This window comes from Grampus griseus, assembly GCF_964374135.1.
Source record: "Grampus griseus genome assembly, chromosome: 6".
Lineage (NCBI taxonomy): Eukaryota > Metazoa > Chordata > Mammalia > Artiodactyla > Delphinidae > Grampus > Grampus griseus.
This window is the reverse complement of record NC_139000.1, coordinates 21133453-21156276: the sequence shown is the minus strand read 5'-3', so window position 1 is coordinate 21156276 and position 22824 is coordinate 21133453. Positions and strand designations below refer to the sequence as shown.

Here is a 22824-nt window from a genome sequence, read left to right as displayed (position 1 = left end):
AGCAGTTAGTAATTTTATATTTGACTGAAGAAGCCTAGAATATCTTAAAAAGCAAGTTGAAAAATCACAACGGCAAATTACAACACACTAAAGCAGTGTTTTCCAAATGGTAGGTTATGATCCAAGAATGAGGCATTGAAATAACTTTGTAGGTTATGATCAACTGAAAAAAACCCAAAAAACGGGGTACTACATAATAGATTCAAATAAAATAGAAAACCGTGTACAGGGTCTGGATGAGAAATTTATGTATGTGGGCTGTGGTCAACAAATTTGAATTCTACGCTGCATTCTACACTTTAAGAAAATATACCCTTATGCAAGGTCAGGGTTAGAAGAGTCCTAATTTGACAGTAAGATTAAACTTGTTTTCAGTGTCATATCCTTTGATATTGCAATTCAAGTTGGCACTTTCAGTCTCCTATGTATTTGAAAAGCACTTTTTAAAATTGGAGAATTAAACTTAATAGGCTTTTTTTTGGCTGTGCCACGCGGCTTGTGGGATCTTAGTTCCCTGACCAGGGATCAAACCCCCACCCTCGGCAGTGAGAGCGCAGAGTCCTAACCACTGGACCGCCAGGGAAGTCCCAAACTTGATAGACTGTATTTATTTATTTATTATTTATTTATTTGGCTGCGCCAGGTCTTAGTTGTGGCACGCCGGATCTTTGTTGTGGCATGCGGGATCTTTTGTTGTGGTGCTTGGGCTCAGTAGTTGTGGCGCAAGGGCTTAGTTGCCCCACAGCATGTGGGATCTCAGTTCCCTGACCAGGGATCGAAAGTGGAAGGCGGATTCTTAACCACTGGACCACCAGGGGAGTCCCTTGATAGACTTTAGAAGTCACAAAAAGTGAAGATAAGTTTGACTATTTTATGACAATTTGTTCTAATGATAAAAAGTATTTCTTTAAGGAATTTAAAATTTATGCCTCCTCTTATTTCCCCTTTATGAGGGTCCTATAAGGAACCTCATGCTATTTTTGGCTTAATCCAAGTCAGATTATAACGTCACAATATTGTTAATAAATTAACATTTTGCAGTATTGTATAACTGTGAATTTTAAAATACCAGTGCCATCTAGTGGTTACTCTCAAGAAGTTTCCTCTCTCTTGGTTATACACTCAAGAGTGGAATTGCTCTTTTGTAGGGTAGCTACCCAGTAGCTGGTAACCATACTTTAACCTTTGGGGAAACTGCAAAACTGTTTTCCAAAGTGACTGTGCCATTTTACATTCCCACCAGCAATGTATGAGGGTTCCAATTTCTCTACATCTTGGCCAACACTTAGTATTTTCCATCTTTTCTATTACAGCAATCCTAGTGGATGTAAAGTGGAATCTCGCTGGTTTTGATTTGTATTTCCCTAATAACTATTGCTGTTGGGCATCTTTTCATGTGCTTGCTTGTTCGTTTATCTTCTTTGGAGAAATGTCTATTGCGGTCCTTTGCTCACGTTTAAATTGGAGGTTCATCTTTTTGTTGCTGAGTTGTAAAAGTTCTTTATAGATTCTGGATACTAGACATTGTCAGATATATGATTTGCAAATATTTTCTTTCATTCTGTAGGTTGCCTTCACTTTCTTGAATGAGTGGAGAGTAAGCTTTTTCATCTAACAGTCCCTATCAACACACTCTCTAAAACACCTAACATTTACAATAGTCTAAAGAACTCATTAGTGGGGACTTCCCTGGCGGTCCAGTGGTTAAGAATCTGGGCTTCCACTGCAGGGGGCACACGTCTGATCCCTGGTCGGGGAACTAAGAGCCCCTATGCCGGCCAGTGCGGCCAAATAATAAATAAATATGAAGATAACCTTTAAGGAAAAAAAAAACCCCACCACATTGATTACTCCTTGTTCCTTCTACATAAGCAGAGAACGTGCCTTTTTTTGCCCCACTGTATCTCCAGTGACCAGCACCCACTCGGTGCTAATATTTCTTGAATAAGTAAATTCCTCCGGAGTCTCTAAGGACCGTATCACAGATCTCAAATTCAAATGCCTATGAGACTGGCAAGTGATATAAATGAATAAATAGACGTTTAGGGCTTGTAATAAAAGAGAGAGTACATATCCTATTTCCAGGTTACTTTCCTTTTTTTTTTTTTTTTCAGGTTACTTTATCTACTCACATAACCTCATCATCCTGCTCTACCTCTTCAAAATAGAATTTCTTCACGTCTACCTAAAAATATTATGCCGGTCTCTAGTTCATTAGAGTAGCTGAGTTATGTCCAAGGTATACTACCAAAAGCAATACCGGCTCCCAGAATTCACCTTATTCAACCACTGAGTCTGGGAATTTCCTCGCCGAGATATTGGCTAAGAAGTCGAAAAATCAGAGTTAATTTAGTTCTTCGGTGCGACTATTGCAGATCTCTAATCCAGAAGCTGCCCCTCACCACAGAGCTGTTTATCTATAGTCCGGCCGGCTTTAGTCCAGATTTCGCGGGAGAGTCGAAATGCGCCGCTGGCCGGAAGAGTGCTTATCTGCCCAGGAAAAGCGTTCCTAAGAGGGGCCTCCGAGGGCGCGCGTGCAGCTGGGCAGGCGTCCAGGTGCCGGCGTGGACGGCGAAGGGACCGAGAGCCAAAGTCCGCTGAGAAGCCGCACCTCAGCCCTCAAGGTCCCTGGTGCACGACTCAAACGCCCCCCACGCCCCCAACCCGGCAAAGGAACTCAGCGCTGCGGCTAGGAACCCTTCACAGGCCGGGGAAAGGTGTACTCAGCGGCTGACGCGTCCAGCATTCTAGCCGCGGGCTGGAGACCAATTGTCACCGTAGAGCCCCCGCAAGAGAGGCGGGGCGGAGTTGTCTCTCACAGCGCTTGCGCTTAGGGTCGGTTTCCAGGGGCCAGGCAGGCGGGAGGCGGAAACCAGCGCGGAGAGCCACGGAGGCCCACTGCGTGCGCAGGCGCACTCAGCCACCTTCCGTTTCTTGGAGCGCCCAATTTCCCCGCAGACCTCGGGGCGGGGCCAAGTGCGGGGAGAAGTCACCCTCTCAGTATCCGCTCGCTGAGGCCGTTGTCGCCACCGCCTCCAATCTGCAACAGTCATGTTGCCCAACACGGGGTAAGGGGAATCGGGAGCCGTGGGGAAGAAACCCCGCCGGGCGAAGTGGATGGCATGGGTGGCCCGGCCCCCGCGGTGGGAGGGTTAATGAAGCTGCCCGGCGAGGTCTGGAACGCTGGTCCGCGCTGGACACAGTGTTCCTCGAATCTGCGGTAACTTGTGAAAAGTAACGCAGAGTTGTGTACTTCAGGGTGGCAGTCATGTTACAATCTCTTCCACAGGTAAAGGATCCAGAGTGAGGTGTCCCGCCGACCCCCAGGCGGGTCCCACTTTGGGTTTAGCCGTAGCTGCGTGCCTTGCCGAGGGCCGCGAGTTCTAGGTGAAAGGTCACTGGAACACTGGTGTGCTTAATGAGTCTCCACTTATTCGGAACGCTCGATTCTGGAAGAAGAAAATAATGGGGTGTTTAAAAAGGGATTTCAAATTAGTAACAAACTAAACTAATCTTAAAATATGGGTATCTTTGGGGGGGGACTTTTTTTCACTTTTAAAAGATATGTAGTTGTAAAATACACATAAGGAAAAATTTGCCACCTTAACCATTTTTAAGTGTACGGTTGGTTAAGTAGTGTTAAGTATGTTTGCATTGTTGTGCAACCAATTTGCAGAACTTTTTCGACTTGAGAAACAAACTCTATACCAGTTAAACTACTCCTCCACCCCCGTCTCATTCTGTTTTGTTGCTATACTGTATGGGTGTTTTGAGCTGAGTGCCAAGTCCGTTTTATAATTTGCTTGAAACATATAGGTACGTTGCCAAAACACTTAAACAGCTCAGAAGGTTGAGTTTCCTTATCCTTAACTTTCAGCCTCCTACTTACTCTCTGGTAGGTTTCCAAAAATATTCTGTGCATTATAAATATATTTGGGTACAGAGTCCTAAACACACACACACACACCCCACTTTAAAAAATAGTAGCAAAGTCCCTTCTGGGCCTTGGTATTTTTAGCTAATGTGTCTTGGAACATATTTTCAGTACATGTTGATCTTCCTCCCTTTTAATAGTTACATGGTGTTCTGTTTGTTTAACCAACAAACAATCATTGGATACCAGATCATTTCTAGTTTTTTGTTACTCCGTCTTTGCTGCAATGATTATCCTTGTATTCACCTGTTTGCACATATTTGAGTGTATCCATATGATAAATTCTTGGAAATGAAGCTGTTGGATCAAAGAGTATAGGTAATTAAAATTTTGATAGCTAATACCAATAGCCTTCCAAAGAGATTGCACATCCAAAAGGATGAATGAGATTTCCTAGTCCAACACGTTGGCAAACAGCAAAATGTTTGATAATAAAAATATTTGTTTTGATAATAAAAATCTAACTAGAGAAAAAAATGGCACCTCATTATAGTTAAAATTTGTATCAGAGAGTGAGAATGAGGATCTTTTTATATGTTTAAAGCAGCAGTTCTCATCAAGGAGCAATTTTGACCCCCATAGGACATTTGGCAATATCTGGGAACATTTTTGATTGTCACAATTGAGGGGGGTTGCTACTGGTGTCTAATAGGTGGAGTCCAGAGATCCTGGTAAACATAATGGACAGGATAGCCCCCTTCAACGAAGAATTATCTTGTCCAAAATGTCTTTAGTAGTGTAGAGATTGAGAAATCCTGGTTTAAAGCCAGCTGTGTATCTTTTTCTTTGCCTGGTTTACACAATTAGGTTTTTGGTTGATCTCTAAGCTCTCTAGTGTAAAAATATTTGTTCTATATCATATGTGTTAGAAATGTTTTTCTCTGTTTTTTTCATTGCATCGAGTTTGATTATCCAATTTGTTTACCATGCAGAAACATGTCCTTCTATCAAGTCAGAGTTATCAGTCTATTCTTTTTTTTTTTTGGCTGCACCCTGTGGCATGCGGATCTTAGTTCCCTGACCAGGGATGAACCTGCACCCTTGGCAGTGAAAGCATGGAGTCCTAACCACTGGACGGCCAGGGAATTCCCCTCAATCTGTTCTTTTAAAGTTTTTGTGTTTTTGTGACAAAGCTATAAGGCCATCTTAAAATAAGTATTTTGTTTTATAATTTTTAAGTATTCTTTTAGTATTTCTGTGGGTTTTTTTCCCCACTCAGATTTTTATCTACCTGAAATGAAATACTGTTTTGCATACTATTTTGGCATCGGAAGTGAGTTAGGAAACGCACTTATTATGGTTCAGATGGCTGGCTGTGCAGTTGTTCCAGCACCATTGGCTGACTAGTTATTTTTTTTCTTTCTATTAGAAATTCCACCTCTGAATTCTTGTATATCTAGGGGTCTTTTTTAAAATTCTATTACGTTGGTCTGTCTATTCATGTACCAGTACTAAACTATTTTAATTGCTCTAGTTTTATAAAATGCTTTAGTATCTTGGAAAGCTAGTTCCTGCCTCATTTGGATTTCTTCTCAGAATTTTAAGTGATTGTTTTTCTTTCCTAAAACAGTTAAAAGTTTCATCACATTTACCATGATTTTGAGGTCCCAGAGAATTTTGGTAAATTGTAGTGTAGGTTAACTCTACTTCAGCAAGTTTTAGGTGTCTACCAATAGTACTGAGGAATTTGGAACCTTTTTTCTTTCTTGCCTTCTATACTCTGGTTCTAATGCTTTACAGATGGAGGAGTTCCTTAGTAGTACTAAGGCCCGGTCTTCAGGTTAAGAGGAAAGCTGCCTTTGCCCTTCTTTCTGCCAATTCCTGAGACCTTGAGCATGAAAATGTCCTTTATCCTACTGGGAATGAATCCAACTAAACCAAAGGCAAAGGGGTAGACCTTTTTTTTTTCTCTCTTTGCTTCCTCATTTCTTTTTAATTTATTAAAAAAATTGTTTTTATTTATTTATTTTATTTCTGCTGTATAGCAAAGTAATTCAGTTATACATATATCACACACATGCATTCTTTTTCATATTCTTTCCCATTATGGTTTATCACAGGATATTGAATATAGTTCCCTGTGCTATATAGAACCTTGTTGTTTATCCACCTTGTATATAATACTTTGCATCTGCTAGGGATAGGGCTTTTTAAAGTAACAATTGGGACATTTCCATCTAAATACTCACGTTTAAAAAAATCATTTTAACACTCTATGCATACTCCCTTTTGTATAAAAAGAAGGGAAAATTATACACACATACACACATGATGTGTCTTATGTATGTGTGTGTGTGTTTGCATATTTTTCAAAACAAAAGTATGAGAAGGATAAGCTAGAAATTAAGGAATCTAGTTACCTATAGGCAAGGGATTGAACTTCTTTGAATATACACATTTATAAGTTTCGACTTTTAAATCATGTACATGTTTTACAACATCCCTCGTCAAAGATGAGGGGAAAGAGGTAAGCTAAAATGGAATGCTACCATAAACAGAGGAACTTAACTATATGTCGTTTTTCACATAAACATACATAGAAAAATAATTCAATTAATCTTCTTTATACTTTTAGCTCTCCAATTAAAGATTGTTTATTTGCTTATCTATTTATTTATTATTTATTTTGGCTGCGCCAGGTCTTAGTTGCAGCACGCAGGATCTTTGTTGCAGCATGCAGGCTTCTTAGTTGCGGCACGAATAATTTTAACATAGTAATTTGTACACTCTTAGAGGGATTTGCTCTAAAGACAAAAAGAGTGCAAAGAGGGACTGCCCTGGTGGTGCAGTGGATAAGACTCCACGCTCCCAATGCAGGGGACCCAGGTTTGATCCCTGGTCAGGGAACTAGATCCCACATGCATGCCGCAACTAAGGAGCCCGCCTGCTGCAACTAAGACCCAGCGCAACCAAATAAATGAATAATGAGAGGAGAATGGGGAGCATCTATGCAAAAAAAAGTATAACTTTAAAAGAAAAAAAAAGAGTGTAAAGAAATCTTGAACTTTACTTAGTAGATTTATTATTGGTAGTGGTATTAGTGTAGTGATTTGAATACTATTGTGTCTTACAGTATACAGTGTACCTACCTCTTGTTGGTCTGCTTCTTTAACAGAAGAACAGATGAGGATCCTTACTCCTCTCAGCCACGGGCGAGAGTGCTACTGGAGTCTTTTTCTATCCCCTAAACTGGCTCTGGGGGCTCTTGTCCTTTTTTCTTCCAGAAAGCCATGTCTCTGTCAGAATCCCATTCTTGTCAAAAAAACTGTTAAAGTCTTGGATTTCTGTTTATCGTATTTAACCTAGAAAGTTTAACATGTATGTAACTTACCAATGTCTAAAGTAAAAAAGTTTTACCATTTTCCCAAACGATACAAGTACCTAGAAAAGTTGAACTCCAGTCACTCAGTTTTTAACTTACGTTATTGTAACAATATATTTTAATTCTATCTTTTTAACCTCCAAAATACTATTATTTATTATATTATTTATATTATTATAATCATCATTATAAATACTTTTTTAGATTTCCATACTTAATTTACTAATATCTTTGGCTTTTATTCCTTCTAGCACCTCAGACCTTCAATCTGGGAACACTTCTCTTCTTTCTGTAGTAAATAAGGCATGAGAAAGAAAGAAAAAATATTTGGATTGGACTGAAAGAAACAATGCTGTCATTATTTGCAGATAATATGATTACATAGAAAACCAAAATAATGTATAACTAAATTATTAGATTTAATAAGAGTTTGACAAATTTTCAGGATACAAAAGTAAATGAGGAGAATTCGATTTCTGCACACAAGCAAAAATGAACAAGAAATGCAGTACAATGGCAGGAAAATGAGAAGTTCAAAATCCAGAATATGGGCTATACTACAGGACAAATGATCTATATTTTTCAGCCGATAAATGGCATAAAGAAAATGGAAAGGGGAGCTGTTATAGATTAAAAGAGACTTATAAGATATACAGGCATACCTAGTTTTATTGTTTTTAACCTTTATTGTGCTTTGCAGATATTGTGTGTTACAAACTGAAAGTTTGTGGCAACCGTGCTTTGATGGTTAGCATTTTTTAGCAATGAAGTATTTTTTATTTAAGATATGTACATTTTTTTAGACATAGTACTATTGCACACTTAACAGAGTACAGTGTAGACATAACATTTATATGCACTGGGAAACCAAAAAATTTGTGTGACTCGCTTTATTTCAATATTCACTTTATTGTAGTGGTTTGGAACTGAACTTACAATATCTCGAGGTATGTCTGTAACAAATTAATGCAATGTGAAGTCCTGACAGGATCCTGATTTGATCAAACCAACTGTAAAAAGACATTTTTGAGATAGTTGTTAAACTTTGCATATGGATAGGTACTAGTTGATATTGAGGAATTATTGTCAATTTTTTTAGTTGTGATAATGATATTGTTATATAAAAGTTAGAAATGCATACTGAAGCAGTTATAGGTGAGATTATATGACTTCTGAGATTGGCTTTCTGATTATCACTTTCAAATTTTGATAATTATTGAATTGTTAAATAAAAATGGGAGCTTATTTTAGTATTTTCTCTATTTTTGAATATATTTGAAAACATCATAATAAAAATTTAAAAATGGTCTTTAAGCATCTTTGCGTTGTTAGTTGCAAGGGAAAGAATAGTAATTACACAGTGGAAAAATCTGATAACACTGTGGTTGGATGGCCAAAATTAACATTACATTTGATTACAGAGAGACACTGTGTAGTTTCAGGTGTGAAATAGAGAGCAATACCATGTTAATGGATTGGAGCACTCAGTGTCATAAAGATGTCAGTTCTTCCCACATTGAATTCTAGATTCAGTACAGTTTCTATCAAAATCCCAACTGATTTTGCTTGTGCAATTAAATAAGCTGATTCTAAAATATATGTGGAAAGACAAAGGTCCAAGTATATCCTAGAAAGCTGTTATATTTAAGACAGTGCAATCCATGTAGCCAAATGGAGCAGAATAGAGAGCCTAGATACAGATCTGTATATTTAGGGAGACTCAGTCTATGACAAAGCTGACATTAAAGATCTGTGGGAATGATGGACTTTTCAGACTGGGACAGTTGGTTAGCCATATGGGGGAAAATGTAGTTGGATCCCTACCTCAATTCCTATACAAAAATTCATTCTATGTAGATTAAAGACAAAAATTTAAAAGATAAACCATAAAATTTTTGGAAGAAAATTAATACAATTTTGGTTACAGATGGATTTCTTAACCCCAAAAGCATTGGCTGTAAAAGAAATGATTCATAAATTCTGCTATATGAAAATAATTTCTGCTCATCAAAATATACTATAATTGTGAAAAGGAAGCCACAAATGAAAAGATTTTAAATCTTTAAAAGCTTATAGAGTTTTACGAGTCATTAGGAAAAAAGTCAACCATGTAGAAAGATGAGCAAAATAAATTAATAGGAATTACTCAGAAGAAGGAACATAGTGACTATTAACATGAAAATGTATTCACCCTTATTAGTAATAAGGGAAATGTAAATTAAAACCATACTGAGATACTATTTCATATGTACCAGATTGTCAAAAATTTTAAATGTCTGACATCAAGTGTTGGGGAGGTGTGGAGCTGCAGGAACTCGTACTCATATATTGCTGCTGGTAGGAGTATTAACCACTTTGAAGGAGGTTTGGCATTATTTGGGAAAGTTGAACTTCAGCATGTGTTTCAGTTACCTATTGCTTTAACAAACCACCTTAAAACTTAATGGTTTGAAATGACAGTGCTTTATTATTATTCACACTTCTCTGGGTTGACTGGGTTCTTCTCTATATAGTATAAGTTGAAGTCATTCATATGGCTCCTTTTAGCTGGATTCTTGACTGGGGCTGAAACATCCTAAATGACCTCTTACCCTCCAGGGCCTCTCTCCCATGGCCTCTCATCAGTTGATAATCTGTCTCTCTTCTTTACAGCATAGCATTTGGCTTCCAGGAGAAAATGGAAACTACCAGCCATTTTATAGCATGGTCTTGGAAATTCCAGAATATCATTTCATCATATTCTATTGCTCAAAAAAGTCATAAGGTGAACCCAGACCCAAGGGGAAGGGGAAAATATACTCCTTCTCTTGATGGAAGGGATGCCAAAGGATTTGTGGTCATGTTTAATCTACAACTGTGTCCTGTAATCCGGCAGTTTCACCCGTAGGTGTATGCCCTAGAGAAACTCATGCACATGTGACTGGAAAAAGTGTACAAGATTATTTTTAGCACCATTGTTCATAATAGAAAAAAAAAAACCTGGAAACGATCCCCAAAGTCCATAAACAGTAGAATGAATAAGTACTTTATAGTATGTTCATATGTGAAATATTGTATATTAATTAAAATAAGTGTAACTATTTGCACCAAAATATGGGTAAGTCTCCAAACGATGTTTTGTGAAAGAAGCAAGTCATAGGGTAACATATACTGTATGAATCTATTATATAAAATTCAACATTAGGCAAAAATTAAACAGTTTATTGTTCAGATCATGGTTAGGCAAACTTTATCTGTAAAGGTCCAGATAGTAAATATTTTAGATTTCCTGGGCAAGAGGCAAAATTGGAGATATTATGTAGGTGTAAGAGATGTATCTATAACATCACATATAAGAGATGTATGTATAATGAGAGAAAACCAATTTCCACGGTATTTTTTAATTGGTGAAATTCAAAATAAGTACTTTTTTTGTAATACATATCTACTAATGACAAGAATGAAATTCTTTTCTGGGGAGAAGGAAGAGTGTGTTGGTTTCCTAGGGCTGCCGTAACAAAATACCACCAATTGAGTGGCTTTAAACAAATTTATTTTCTTAAAGTTCTGGAGGCTGGAAGTATGAAGTCCAGGTGTTAGCAGGACCATGCTCTGATATTCTGGGTAGAATTCTTCCTTACCTCTTCCTAGCTTCTGGTGATAGCTGGCAGTCCTTGTGTTCTTAGCTTGTAGCTGCTTTGTTCCCGTCTCTGCCTCTGTCATCATGTGGTATCCTCCTTGTGTGTCTGTCTTTACATAGTCTTTCGTCCTCTTAAAGAGACAGCAGTCATATTGGATTAAGGATCCACCCTACTCCAGTATGACCTCATTATAACTAATCACATCTGCAGCAACCCTGTTTCCAAATAAGGTCTCATTCGGGGGTACTGGAGGTTAAGACTTCAACATATCCTAACATTTTGGTAGATATAATTCAATCTGTGACAGGGAGGTACAATTGTATTTTGGTGAATACAGTTCAAGCCATAACAGGGAGATAATGTTTTGCTTAATTGGGGTTCAAAATTGGTGTTCCCTATCATCAAATTGATCATAAATGTTAATCTGTGAAAACGATTCTTCACTCTAGGACTATGCACAAAGCAGATGGAGGGTTGGGTTTAGTCCTGGGCTTAGACATAGATATGTAAGTGTTAGGAATAGTAAAAAAACAAGGGAATGAGTAATAATATTTAAAGTAGTTGTGAGAGGAGATTGGTTCAAGATGGTGGAGTAGAAGGACATGCGCTCACTCCCTCTTGGGAGAGCACTGGAATCACAACTACCTGCTGAATAATCATCAACAGAAAGACACTGGAAATCAACAAAAAAGATACTCCACATCCAAAGACAAAGGAGGAGCCACAATGAGACGGTAGGAAGGGTGCAATCACAATAAAATCAAATCCCATAACTGCTGGGTGGGTGACTCACAAACTGGAGAATGATTATACCCCAGAAGTCCACCCACTTGAGTGAAGGTTCTGAGCCCCACGTCAGGCTTCGCAACCTGGGGGTCTGGCAACGAGAGGAGGAATTCCCAGAGAATCAGACTTTGAAGGCTAGTGGGATTTGATTGCAGGACTTCGACAGGACTGGGGGGAACAGAGACTCCACTCTTGGAGGGTACACACAAAGTAGTGTGCACACCAGGACCTGGCAGTAGGAGCAATGACCCCATAGGAGACTGAACCAGACCTACCTGCTAGTGTTGGAGGGTCTCCTGCAGAGGCAGGGGGCAGCTGTGACTCACTGCAGGGACAAGGACACTAGCAGTAGAAGTTCTGGGAAGTACACCCTGGCGTGAGCCCTCCGGGAGTGCGCCATTAGCCCCACCAAGGAGCCTGTGGGCTCTGGTGCTAGGTCGCCTCAGGCCAAACAACCAGTAGGGAGGGAACTCAACTGCACCCATCAGCAGACAAGTTTTACTGAGCTCTGCCTGCCAGGGCAATACCCAGCTCTACCCACCACCAGTTCCTTGCATCAGGAAGCTTGCACAACCCTCTTAGATAGCCTCATCTGCCAGAGGGCAAACAGCATAAGCAAGAAGAACTACAATCCTGCAGCCTGTGGGAAAAAAAAACACATTCACAGAAAGAAAAGATGAAAAGGCAGAGGACTAGGTACCAGATGAAGGAACAAGATAACCCCACACCCCCGCCAAAAAAACTAAATGAAGTGGAGATAGGCAACCATTCAGAATAATGATACTGAAGATGATCCAGGACCTTGGAAAAAGAATGGAGGCAAAGATTGAGAAGATGCAAGAAATGTTTAACAAAGACCTAAAAGAGTTAAAGAACAAACACCTAGAAGAATTAAAGAACAAACAGATGAACAATACAATAACTGAAATTAAAAATACACTAGAAGGAATCAATAGCAGAGTAACTGAGGCAGAAGAACAGATAAGTGACCTGAAAGACAGAATGGTAGAATTCACTGCCGCAGAACAGAATAAAGAAAAAAGAATGAAAATAAGACCGCCTAAGAGACCTCTAGGACAACATTAAATGCACCAACATTCGCATTATAGGGGTCCCAGAAGGAGAAGAGAGAGAGAAAGGACCCGAGAAAATATTTGAAGAGATTATAGTCAAAAACTTCCCTAACATGGGAAAGAAAATAGCCACCCAAGTCCAGGAAACGTGGAGAGTCCCAGGCAGGATAAACCCAAGGAGAAACACACTGAGACACATAGTAAACAAATTGATAAAAAAGACAAACATTATTAAAAGCAACAAGGGAAAAACGACAAATGACATACAAGGGAACTCCCATAAGGTTAACAGCTGATTTCTCAGCAGAAACTCTACAAGCCAGAAGGGAGTGGCACGATATTTAAAGTGATGAAAGGGAAGAACTGACAACCATGATTACTCTGGCAAGGATCTCATTCAGATTCGACCAAGAAATCAAAGCTTTGTAGACAAGCAAAAGCTAAGAGACTTCAGCACAGCACCACCAAACCAGCTCACAACAGATGCTAAAGGAACTTCTCTAATTGGAAAAAACAGAAGAAAAGGACCTACAAAAACTAACCCCAAACAATTAAGAAAATGGTAATAGAAACATACATATTGATAGTTACCTTAAATGTGAATGGATTAAATGCTTCAACCAAAAGACACAGGCTTGCTGAATGGATACAAAAACAAGATCCATATATATGCTGTCTACAAGAGACCCACTTCAGACCTAGGGATACATACAGACTGAAAGTGAGGGGATGGAAAAAGATATTCCATGCAAATGGAAATCAAAAGAAAGCCAGAGTAGCAATACTCATATCAGATAAAATAGACTTTAAAATAAAGAATGTTACAAGGGACAAGGAAGGACACTACATAATGATCAAGGGATCAATCCAAGAAGAAGATATAACAATTAGAAATATATATGCACCCAACATAGGAGCACCTCAATACATAAGGCAACTGCTAACAACTATACAAGAGGAAATTGACAGTAACAATAATACTGGGGGACTTTAACACCTCACACCAATGGACAGATCATCCAAACAGAAAATTAATAAGGAAACACAAGCTTTAAATGACACAAGAGACCAGATAGATTTAACTGATATTTATAGGACATTCCATCTGAAAACAGCAAATTACAGTTTCTTTTCAAGTGCTCATGGAACACTCTCCAGCATAGATCACATCTTGGGTCACAAATCAAGCCTTGGTAAATTTAATAAAATTGAAATCATAACCAGCATCTTTTCCGACCACAACACTATGAGATTAGAAATCAATTGCAAGGAAAAAAACGTAGAAAACACACACATGGAGGCTAAACAATACCTTACTCAATAATCAAGAGATCACTGAAGAAATCAAAGAGGAAATCAAAATTACCTAGAGACAAATGACAATGAAAACACGACGATGGAAAACCTATGGAATGCAGCAAAAGCAGTTCTTAGAGGGAAGTTTATAGCAATACAAACCTACCTCAAGAAACAAGAAAAATCTCAAACAATCTAACCTTACACCTAAAGGAACTAGAGAAAGAAGAACAAACAAAACCCAAAGTTAGTAGAAGGAAAGAAATCATAAATATCAGAGGAGAAATAAATGAAACAGAAAACAATAGCAAAGACCAATAAAAGTAAAAGATGGTTCTTTGAGAAGATAAACGAAATTGATAAACCTTTAGCCAGACTCTTCAAGAAAAAGAGGGAGAGGACTGAAATCAATAAAATTAGAATTGAAAAAGGAGAAGTTACAACAGACACCTCAGAAATACAAAGCATCCTAAGAGACTAGTACAAGCAACTCTATGTCAATAAAATGGATGACCTGGAAGAAATGGACAAATTCTTAGAAAGGTATAACCTTCCAAGACTGAACCAGGAAGAAATAGAAAATATGAACAGACCAATCACAAGTAATAAAATTGAAGCTGATTAAAAATCTTCCAACAAAAGTCCAGGACCAGATGGCTTCACAGGTGAATTATATCAAACATTTAGAGAAGAGCTAACACCCATCCTTCTCAAACTCTTCCAAAAAATTGCAGAACACTCCCAAACTCATTCTACGAAGCCACCATCACGCTGATACCAAAACCAGACAAAGATACTACAAAAAAAGAAAATTTGAGACCAATATCACTCATGAATATAGATACAAAAATCCTCAACAAAATACTAGCAAACAGAATCCAACAGCACATTAAAAGGATCATACGCCATGATCAAGTGGGATTTACCCCAGGGATGCAAGGATTCTTCAATATATGCAAATCAATCAATGTGATACACCATATTAACAAATTGAAGAATAAAAACCACATGATCATCTCAATAGATGCAGAAAAAGCTTTTGACAAAATTCAACACCCATTTATGATAAAAACTCTCCAGAAAGTGGGCATAGAGGGAACCTACTTCAACATGATAAAGGCCATATATGACAAACCCAGAGCAAACATCATTCTCAATGGTGAAAAACTGAAAGCATTTCCTCTATGATCAGGAACAAGACAAGGATGTCCACTCTCACCACTATTATTCAACATAGTTTTGGAAGTCCTAGCCACAGCAATCAGAGACAAAAAAGAAAAGGAATCCAAGTTGGAAAAGAAGTAAAACTGTCACTGTTTGCAGATGACATGATACTATACATAGAGAACCCTAAAGGTGCCACCAGAAAACTACCAGAGCTAATCAATGAATTTGGTAAGGTTGCAGGATACAAAATTAATGTGCAGAAATCTCGTGCATTCCTATACACTAACAACTAAAGATCAGAAGAGAAATTAAGGAAACAATCCCATTCACCACTGCAACAAAAAGAATAAAATACCTAGGAATAAATCTACCTAAGGAGGCCAAAGACCTGTACTCAGAAAACTATAAGACACTGATGAAAGAAAGCAAAGATGACACAAACAGATGTAGAGATATGCCATGTTCTTGGATTGGAAGAATCAATATTGTAAAAATGACTATACTACCCAAAGCAATCTACAGATTCAATGCGATCCCTATCAAGCTACCAATGACATTTTTCACAGAACTAGAACAAAACATGTTACAATTTGTATGGAAACACAAAAGACCCCGAATAGCCAAAGTAATCTTGAGAAAGAAAAACGGAGCTGGAGGCATCAGGCTCCCTTACTTCAGACTATACTACAAAGCTACAGTAATCAAGGCAGTATGGTACTGGCTCAAAAACAAATATAGATCAATGGAACAGGATAGAAAGCCCAGAGATAAACCCACGCACACATAGTCACTTACCTTTGGCAAAGGAGGCAAGAATATACAATGGAGAGAAGACAGCCTCTTCAATAAGTGGTGCTGGGAAAACTGGACAGGTATATGTAAAAGAATGAAATTAGAACACTCCCTAACACCAGACACTTGTAGGACTTCCCTGGTGGCGCAGTGGTTAAGAATCCGCTTGCCAATGCAGGGGACATGGGTTCAATCCCTGGTCTGGGAAGATCCCACATGCCATGGAGCAACCAAGCCCGCGAGTGACAAGTACTGAGCCCGTGTGCCTAGAGCCCATGCTCTGCAACAAGAGAAGCCACTGCAGTGAGAAGCCCGCGCACCACAGTGAAGATTAGCCCCACTTGCCGCAACTAGAGAAAGCCCATGCACAGCAACAAAGACCCAACACAGCCAGAAATAAGTAGATAAGTAAATTTATTTTTAAAAGTTAGCTCATTAAAAAAAAAAAAAAAGACACATGTGCCCCAATGTTCTTTGCAGCGCTACAATTTGCCAGGTCATGGGGGCAACCTAAATGCCCATCAACAGATGAATGGATAAAGAAGATGTGGTACATATATACAATGGAATATTACTCAGCCATAAAAAGGAATAAAATTGGGTCATTTGTAGAGACGTGGCTGGACCTAGAGACTGTCATACAGAGTGAAGTAAGTCCGAAAGAGAAAAACAACTACCGTATATTAACGCATATACGTGGAATCTAGAAAAATGTTACAGATGAATCGGTTTGCAAGGCATAAATAGAGACACAGATGTAGAGAACAAACATATAGACAAAGGGGGAAAGTGGAGTGGGGGTGATGGTGGTGGGATGAATTGGGAGATTGGGATTGACATAGATACACTAATATGTATAAAATAGATAACTAATATGAACCTGCTGTATAATAAATAAAAATAAAGTAGTTGTCACTTTGTGGGTCGGGAGGAAGAAGAAGGATAGTTAGGAATAGACAGGTGGCTTCTGGGGCGTTGGTAATATTCTATTTCTATTTCTTGGTATTTATCTTATTTTGTTCTTTAAACTATGCACATTAGTTTATATGCTTTTTGTGTTTGCTATTTCACTAAAAATAGTTAACACCTCTGTCTCTTCCTCACTTCTCCACTCCCCTTCTTTCTTGCTAAACCATTTATTCCTTATTTTGAAATCCTCCCACTTTTACCTCTTAATTTGCTTCTAGAGTGTATTTCTCCAGATCTTGGCAAGAGCTTTATGTTCTTTTGTTAACAAGCCTACTTATCTGTTACCCCTGTCTTTGGTTACTGTCCCTTTTTCTCTTTGTCATTGTCACTTTTGCTGTCCTCTCCATCCTTCTCCTTAAACAAGCTTTTTATTTGCCTTTAGAGAGTAAACAAGAAAGTAGGTTTCCCTCACTGTTATCTGACTTTATACAGGTTTTCTTCTCATCTAACAACTGAATAATTAGAAGGTTAAAAGTTAAGGTGGGTAGATATAGAAAACTTAATGGACACAGAGAACTTTCCTCAGTACATTTGGATCACAGAATCTTTTGAACAATACCCTGAGTTCTTTGCCATCTTTCTACGTTTGTTTGTTTAACAGCATTACTGAGATGTAATTCACACACCACACAATTTACCCATTTAAAGTATACAATTAAGTGGTATACTATATTTTTTTAGTATATTCACAGAGTTGTGCAACTATTACCACAATCAATTTTAAAATATTTTCATCATCCCCAAAAGAAACCCCATACCCCTCAGCTGTCAACCCCCAAATCCCCCACCCCCAGTCCTAGGCAAACATTAATTCTTGTGTCTCTATAGGTTTGCCTGTTCTGGACATTTCATATAAATGGAATCATACAATATGAGGTCCTTTGTGACTCTTTCAACTAGCATAATGTTTTCAAGGTTCAACCATGTAGCATAGATCAGTATTTCACTCCTTTTTATTTCTGAATATATCCCATTGTATTATGTATATATCACATTTTATTTTTCCATTCATCAGTTGATGGACATTTATGTTGTTTCCACTCTGGCTATTATAAGCAATGATGAGCATCTGTTAAAAAATTATTAGCTCTTACATAATTCCTTTTAAGTGGTATGTATTCATTGAAGAAAATTTGAAAAATCCTGAAGAATATAAAGAATATGATACAATTTATTCATAATCCCACCACTCAAAAATAAGCTCTTTTAAAAATTTTTTCAAGAATAAGCTTTGTGGGCTTCCCTGGTGGCGAAGTGGTTGAGAATCTGCCTGCCAATTCAGGGGACACAGGTTCGAGCCGTGGTCTGGGAAGATCCCACATGCCACGGAGCAACTAGGCCCGTGAGCCACAACTACTGAGCCTGCGCATCTGGAGCCTGTGCTCCGGAACAAGAGAGGCCGCGACAGTGAGAGGCCCGCGCACCGCGATGAGGAGTGGTCCCCGCTCGCCGCAACTGGAGAAAGCCCTCTCACAGAAACGAAGACCCAACACAGCCAAAAATAACTAAATAAAATAACTAAATAAATAAAATTTTAAAAAAAGTGTTTTAAAAAAAAAGAATAAGCTTTGTTAACACTTTTTCTGTCAGAAAAATACGTTTATGTAGTTTATTAATTCCTCATTTCTCTTTAAGATTTACTTCTCATTTGAGCAGATTTTGTTTGCCAAGTCATGGCAGATCTGGCCGCTGCAGTTGTAATAATTTGTACATCATTGTACAATGGGAGTAAAGTAGAGTTATTAGCTATCAGATGGGGAGGGAGGAGGGTTTATAGAAAGTTTGATAGAGGAGGAAACATGTTTTGTGACTATGTGCATGAATTCCTGAAACTGGTAAGTAAATAAAAACATTGAGCTTTCTAATAAGGTCACATTTGTTCTGTTGTAGGAAGCTAGCAGGATGTACTGTCTTCATCACAGGCGCGAGCCGTGGCATTGGCAAAGCTATTGCTTTGAAAGCAGCAAAGGATGGAGCAAATATAGTCATTGCTGCAAAGACTGCCCAGGCACACCCCAAACTTGCAGGCACAATCTATACTGCTGCTGAAGAAAGTGAGTTTCAATACATAGAGAATTTGCTGGAAAGTTTAATTATATCTATCTGAAGTCTACCCTAAAAATAATTTTATCAGGTTAAAGAAATATTTTGTCACCTTACAGCAGTGTTTGGGAACCATTTTTCTCCCCAGCAGTTTTAAGTGATGGGAGAGACTCCCGTTAAATATCATGTCTCATGAGGGCAGTGGTTCTTGGATGGGAGCAGAGAGTAGAGGAGTGGAAGTAGAGGAAAGAATTTGAGAGGTGGATGGTGTGAACACTTTGAAAAAGTACTCCATGTTACTGTTCTCTGCATAATTCACAAGTCATTATTTTAATATTTGCAGTTCACAAATAGCTATTGAGTGCTTATATTCAAGGCACTGTGCCAGGAGTAATGACTTAAATTTCAGCTTCAGTTGATATTGCTAGTTTTGTTAGTTACGTTAATAGTATTGTGGTTATGCTAGGGGAATACATATGAAGAAATTATGAGTGAAATGATGCCTGAGGTTAATTTTGAAATACACCAGCAAAAAACAAAATGGAATTGGGGGTAGATAAACAAATTAAATAACTGGCAAAACATTATCAATCATTGAAGATAGGAGATGGATTCATGATAGTTCATTATACATTCTTTATATTTTTGTAGATTTTTTGAAATTTTCCATAATAAAGGTCTTTTAAATTACCTTCCCCATTTTAATAGCATTTTAAAAAATTACCTTCCTTTTTGGTTTTTTAATAGAGTTGGCCTAGCTAGTCTGCAGCTGGATTCATCAGTCTGTCCTACTGTAGGGCAGAGTTGCTAGTAGTTATAAGACATAGTTATTTATATTGATTTTCTGAAAATGGGGTACTTTTTTCTTTTGACTCTTGTGTCAGAGGTTTGATATTGATGAAAGGTTTAATATTTGAATGCTTTAATGTTTCTTTGTTTATCCTTTGTAGTCAAAGCAGCTGGAGGAAAGGCCTTGCCATGTGTTGTTGATGTGAGAGATGAACAACAAATCAGCAGTGCAGTGGAGAAAGCAGTTGAGAAATTTGGAGGTACAGCCTTCATTCTGAAATAATTATTGAATATTGGTAAAGTATAGGTGTAACTATGATTTTATATTTAATTTTCTTTTGATTATTTTTTACTGAGTCTTTTTGAGTGTAACCAGAAATGGGTATTTATTCATATAGAAGCACAGCTTAAAATCATCTGATGACTAATTGAATAATTATTAAAAATCATTTTTTTCTCATTTTTTTTTTACATCTTTATTGGAGTATAATTGCTTTACAATGGTGTGTTAGTTTCTGCTTTATAACAAAGTGAATCAGTTATACATATGTTCCCATATCTCCTCCCTCTTGAGTCTCCCTCCCTCCCACCCCTCTAGGCGGTCATGAAGCACTGAGCTGATCTCCCTGTGCTATGCGGCTGCTTCCCACTAGCTATCTACCTTACATTTGGTAGTGTATATATGTCCATGCCTCTCTCTTGCTTTGTCACAGCTTACCGTTCCCCCTTCCCATATCCTCAAGTCCATTCTCTAGTAGGTCTGTGTCTTTATTCCTGTCTTACCCCTAGGTTCTTCATGACATTTTTTTTTTCTTAAATTCCATATATATGTGTTAGCATACGGTATTTGTCTCTCTCTTTCTGACTTACTTCACTCTGTATGACAGACTCTAGGTCTATCCACCTCATTACAAATAGCTCAATTTTGTTTCTTTTTATGGCTGAGTAATATTCCATTGTATATACGTGCCACATCTTCTTTTTCCATTCATCTGATGATGGATACTTAGGTTGTTTCCATCTCCGGGCTATTGTAAATACAGCTGCAGTGAACATTGTGGTATATGACTCTTTTTTTTTTTGCGGTACGCGGGCCTCTCACTGCCATGGTCCCTCCCGTTGCAGAGCACAGGCTCCGGATGCACAGGCCCAGCGGCCATGGCTCACGGGCCCAGCTGATCCGCGGCATGTGGTACCCCCCCCTCGACTGTGGCACGAACCCGTGTCCCCTGCATTGGCAGGTGGACTCTCAACCACTGCGCCACCAGGGAAGCCCCCTGACTCTTTTTTAATTATGGTTTTCTCAGGGTATATGCCCAGTAGTGGGATTGCTGGGTCATATGGTAGTTCTATTTGTAGTTTTTTAAGGAACCTCCATACTGTTCTCCATAGTGGCTGTACCAGTGCACATTCCCACCAACAGTGCAAGAGTGTTCCCTTTTACCCACACCCTCTCTAGCATTTATTGTTTCTAGATTTTTTTTTTAACATCTTTATTGGGGTATAATTGCTTTACAATGGTATGTTAGTTTCTGCTTTATAACAAAGTGAATCAGTTATACATATACATATGTTCCCATATCTCTTCCCTCTTGCGTCTCCCTCCCTCCCACCCTCTCTATCCTACCTCTCCAGGCGGTCACAGAGCACCGAGCTGATATCCCTGTGCCATGCGGCAGCTTCCCACTAGCTATCTACCTTACGTTTGTTAGTGTATATATGTCCATGCCTCTCTCTCGCTTTGTCACAGCTCACCCTTACCCCTCCCCATATCCTCAAGTCCATTCTGCAGTAGGTCTGTGTCTTTATTCCTGTCTTACCCCTAGGTTCTTCATGACATTTTTTTTTCTTAAATTCCATATATATGTGTTAGCATACGGTATTTGTCTTTCTCTTTCTGACTTACTTCACTCTGTATGACAGACTCTAGGTCTATCCACCTCATTACAAACAGCTCAATTTCGTATCTTGTTATGGCTGAGTAATATTCCATTGTATATATGTGCCACATCTTCTTTATCCATTCATCCGATGATGGGCTCTTAGGTTGTTTCCATCTCCGGGCTATTGTAAATAGTGCTGCAATGAACATTTTGGTACATGACTCTTTTTGAATTATGGTTTTCTTAGGGTATATGCCCAGTAGTGGGATTGCTGGGTCATATGGTAGTTCTATTTGTAGTTTTTTAAGGAACCTCCATACTGTTCTCCATAGTGGCTGTACCAATTCACATTCCCACCAGCAGTGCAAGAGTGTTCCATTTTCTCCATACCCTCTCCAGCATTTATTGTTTCTAGATTTTTTGATGATGGCCATTCTGACTGGTGTGAGATGATATCTCATTGTAGTTTTGATTTGCATTTCTCTAATGATTAATGATGTTGAGCATTCTTTCATGTGTTTGTTGGCAATCTGTATATCTTCTTTGGAGAAATGTCTAGGTCTTCTGCCCATTTTTGGATTGGGTTGTTTGTTTTTTTGTTATTGAGCTGCATGAGCTGCTTGTAAATTTTGGAAATTAATCCTTTGTCAGTTGCTTCATTTGCAAATATTTTCTCCCATTCTGAGGGTTGTCTTTTGGTCTTGTTTATGGTTTCCTTTGCTGTGCAAAAGCTTTGAAGTTTCATTAGGTCCTATTTGTTTATTTTTGCTTTTATTTCCGTTTCTCTGGGAGGTGGGTCAAAAAGGATCTTGCTGTGATTTATGTCATAGAGTGTTCTGCCTATGTTTTCCTCTAAGAGTTTGATAGTGTCTGGCCTTACATTTAGGTCTTTAATCCATCTTGAGCTTATTTTTGTGTATGGTGTTAGGGAGTGATCTAATCTCATACTTTTACATGTACTTGTCCAGTTTTCCCAGCACCACTTATTGAAGAGGCTGTCCTTTCTCCACTGTACATTCCTACCTACTTCATCAAAGATAAGGTGACCATATGTGTGTGGGTTTATCTCTGGGCTTTCTATCCTGTTCCATTGATCTATCTTTCTGTTTTTGTGCCAGTACCATACTGTCTTGATTACTCTAGCTTTGTA

The 22824-nt window shown here is 38.5% G+C and overlaps 1 protein-coding gene across 1 annotated transcript in view; it reads left to right on the top strand.

The window, feature by feature from the left end:
* Window positions 1-2729: 2729 nt before the first annotated feature.
* Window positions 2730-22824, top strand: part of HSDL2 (hydroxysteroid dehydrogenase like 2) — an 88001-nt gene continuing 67906 nt past the window's right edge. Inside the window, exons 1-3 of the mRNA XM_082655714.1 lie at window positions 2730-3068; window positions 18850-19013; window positions 19953-20051. Of these exons, the coding sequence (XP_082511840.1) occupies window positions 3052-3068; window positions 18850-19013; window positions 19953-20051 (280 nt within the window). The 5' untranslated portion in view covers window positions 2730-3051. The remainder of the gene's footprint in view (window positions 3069-18849; window positions 19014-19952; window positions 20052-22824) is intronic.